At 59.4% G+C, this 3,414-nt stretch overlaps 1 protein-coding gene across 1 annotated transcript; it reads left to right on the forward strand.

Moving 5' to 3' along the window:
* Window positions 1–675: 675 nt before the first annotated feature.
* GNG8 (G protein subunit gamma 8) lies at window positions 676–2,920 on the forward strand. The gene is made up of 2 exons (XM_059153400.1): window positions 676–1,970; window positions 2,214–2,920. The coding sequence occupies exons 1-2, from the start codon at window positions 1,887–1,889 to the stop codon at window positions 2,340–2,342; spliced, it is 213 nt and encodes a 70-aa protein (XP_059009383.1). The 5' UTR covers window positions 676–1,886; the 3' UTR covers window positions 2,343–2,920.
* The last annotated feature ends 494 nt before the right edge of the window (window positions 2,921–3,414 follow it).

The raw sequence follows: 3,414 nt of genomic DNA on the forward strand, positions 1-3,414 counted from the left end.
AAGTTTCAGCTGCCTGCGAATGTGTGTGATGGACGTCTCGAGAGACTGCGCGTGACACTGGGTGAAATTCTGTTCGCACACGGGACAGTCTAAGATAGGATATCTGTGCTTGTGCGAGGTGGCATGGACGCTTTATGGCAGTTTGAGGGGTTCAGTGACTGTGGCACCATAGGGCCCTGTGTGTGGAGGGTGTGGGTTAGTTGTGAGACAGGTAGTGTGCATCTCTGTGTGAGGGGCTGGGGTGGGGTGACACAGGTGGCAGGTGTGACAGGGTGGGAAAGCACATGTGATGGAGTGACAGGCTGTGCGGGACTCACAGGAGATGTTTTTGCGATGTGGGATATGGACAGGGTGTGGGACACACTGGGAGAGATTGTCTTTTCCTGAGAGGGAGTGTGTGTGTGCCCGTGTGAGTGTGTTCCAGAGGGACAGAGACCGAGGCAGAGGCAGAGACTGAGACGGGAGATTGGGAGAGAGAAAGGGGGAGAGCAAGAGACACCCAGAACAGGAGCAACAGAGACACAGAAACAGAAAGACAAAGAAGGAGACAGACAGAGGGGACCCAGAGAGACAGACCTGAGGCGGCCAGGGCGCTGAGGACAGCGGCAGTGGCAGCAGGAGGAGGCGGGCCCTCAGGGGCTAAGCCCCGGGGGAGGGGGTGGGGCGGGACTGGGGATGGGGGGGGACCCAGACGCTTGCTCCCAGCCACCGCCACCTGCCCGCCATCCTAGCCCGGAAGCAGCAACAGGTAGGAGGCTCGGATCTCCACTGCACAGCTAATTCCTCTGCCGATTGCAGCCTTGGTCTGTCTGCCTGGGAATGAACGAATGAGTGAGCGAATGAATGACTTTCTACTTCTGCGTCTCCAACAGTCTGTCTCTCCCCCAGCCCTTCCAGTCCCTCCCTCTCTCTGTTCCTCTGTCCTCTCCTCTGTCCCTTTATCCCCGCTGTGCCTCACTCTGTCCCTCCATTTGTCCATCTCTCTCTCCTTTCCCACCCCCTTACTCCATCCCTCCAAGATCCTCCACCTCCCCTTCTCTGTCCCCACTCTGTCCCTTTGTCCCCTTGGATCAACCTGTCCCTTTCTTTACTGCCCTATCTGTCCTCCCCTCCCTCTACTCCTTCCGTGGCTCCATCCCTTCATCTCCACCCCCCCACCCAGTCTATTTCTTCTGGGCCTCAATCTATCCCTCTATCACTTAGTCGTGTCTCTCTCCGACCCTCCCTTTGTCCCTCCATCCTCTCTGCCCCTCTCCCATTCCTGCCTGGGTTACCCCCCCACCCCCACCCCCAGCCCTCTCTCTGGCTGCTAATGAGCAGAGGAGCCTTTGAGGTGGCCAGGGCTGGGGTGGGGGAGCTCCCCAAGGGGGCCGGAGGGGGCAGCTGCTGCCAAGGCCCTAATGAGGCCCCCTCTGCGCCTTTCCCGCCGCGATCTTAATTCCATGTTCTCCCCGGAGCCACCGCTAATTGGCCTGGGGAGGGCCCCCTCCTGGCTCCTGCTCTATCCGCCAGGGGGCTGAGGACACCTGGATCCCGATCCAGCACCTGTGGCCCTGTTCTCCCGTCCCTCCCTCCACCTGCCTCTAGGTACCCCATCCCATGTACCCCTCCACCATCTTCCCATGCCCCTCTCCTCCCTGTTCCTCTGTCCCTCCTTTGGCCTTCCTCTTGGTCCCCCATCTGTACGTCTCCTCATTCCTCTTTCTCTGTTTTCCTGTCCCTCCCTCCATCTCTGGGCACCCCATTTGTACGCTCTTCCATCCACAAGCCTGTCGCCGGGTCCCAGTATCACTGCCATCCTTACCTGGGGACTCAGACTGGCCCCAGTCTAACCCTCTCGGCCCCCCACTCCCGCCCTGCTTTTAAACTCTTCCCCGCCCTCAGCCATGTCCAACAACATGGCCAAGATCGCGGAGGCCCGCAAGACGGTGGAACAGCTGAAGCTGGAGGTGAACATCGACCGCATGAAGGTGCGGGGTGGAGGTGGGGAGGAAGGCGTGGGCTCCGGGGCTGGGGTCTGGACCCGGCGCCGCTGGGGTAGGGCGGGTGGGAAGATTCCCTGCAGAACTGGGCTGGACCCGGGGGGCGGGACTCGGGTACGGGGCGTGGTCACGAAGGGGGCGGAGCCGGGCCCGGGGAGGGGTTGGGGCGTGCCCGGGCAAGAGGCGGGGCCTTGGGAGGCTGACGGACGGACCTCACGCGGGCGCCCCCAGGTGTCGCAGGCGGCGGCCGAACTCCTCGCCTTCTGCGAGACGCACGCCAAGGACGACCCGCTGGTGACGCCGGTACCCGCTGCGGAGAACCCCTTCCGCGACAAGCGCCTGTTCTGCGTTCTGCTCTGAGTCTTCCTGACCGCTTACCCGCCCCTGCCAAACTATGGACCCAATAAACGTGGTGACTGTGGTGGGACCCGTGCTTTGGGGGAATGTGAGGCACGCCCAGAACTTGGGACCGTCATGGAGGAACCTGTGTCCCTTCTCATCTCTTCTGAGTGTGTGTGGAATGTGTTGGGGGGCGAGGATTCGCGGGGTGTGTGTGGGCGCGAGGCTTGCACGGGAGGAAATGCGCTCTCTGGGCTCTGACCTCCACAGAGCACTCCACGATCCTGAATTTATTTAATCATTTCCATAGCCCCAGAAGGCAGCTGGCTGCTTGTATAGTACCTATTTTGCAGATGAGGAAACTGAGCCAAAGGAGGTCCCTTATTCCAAGTCACAGAGTTAGGAGGTAATGGGGTGAGGACCATGGCCTCCAGCGCTGAATCTCCAACCCCTGAGCTGGCCTCTCTCCTCTCTTGGGATGTAGATTTTTAGGAGTCCCTGTGCCCGTCGCCCCTTTCTCACCTCCCTGAATGACCAACCCCTGCCGCAGGCTTCTTACCTCTGTCCTTAGCACTGATCTCTGTTTGTTGTTCATTCATTTCTGTGGTAGCTGCTGTGCGACCAGTCTCGTTGGGTGAAGCTAGGAACCTGGTTGTGACTGAGACATCCCTGGCCTTGCCCTCTTGGGACTCAGAAACCCTTGGGAGGGAGACAGACCTATTCCCAGATAATGGTGACCCTGAGCGGGCAGGGCTGGGGTGGGGGAGTTCAGAGGGTATACTTAACTCAGCTTAGGAATCAGGGAGGACTTCCTGGAGGAGGGGACACCTGAGCTGAGACAGGGTGATAATAAAACTTGGGAACCAGGAGTTGGTGCCTGGGTGGCTCAGTTGGTTAAGGTCTGCCTTCAGCTCAGGTCATGATCCCAGGATCCTGGGATCAAGCCCCACATCGGGCTCCCTGCTCAGTGGGAAACCTGCTTCTCCCTCTTCTGCTTCCCCTGCTTGTGCTGTCTCTCTTTCTCTCTCTCTCTCTCTCTCTCTCTCTGTCAAATAAATAAATAATCTTTAAAAAAATCTTACAACCTGGGGAC

The sequence above is a fragment of the Mustela lutreola genome, chromosome 16 (genome assembly GCF_030435805.1).
Source record: "Mustela lutreola isolate mMusLut2 chromosome 16, mMusLut2.pri, whole genome shotgun sequence".
Taxonomy (NCBI): domain Eukaryota; kingdom Metazoa; phylum Chordata; class Mammalia; order Carnivora; family Mustelidae; genus Mustela; species Mustela lutreola.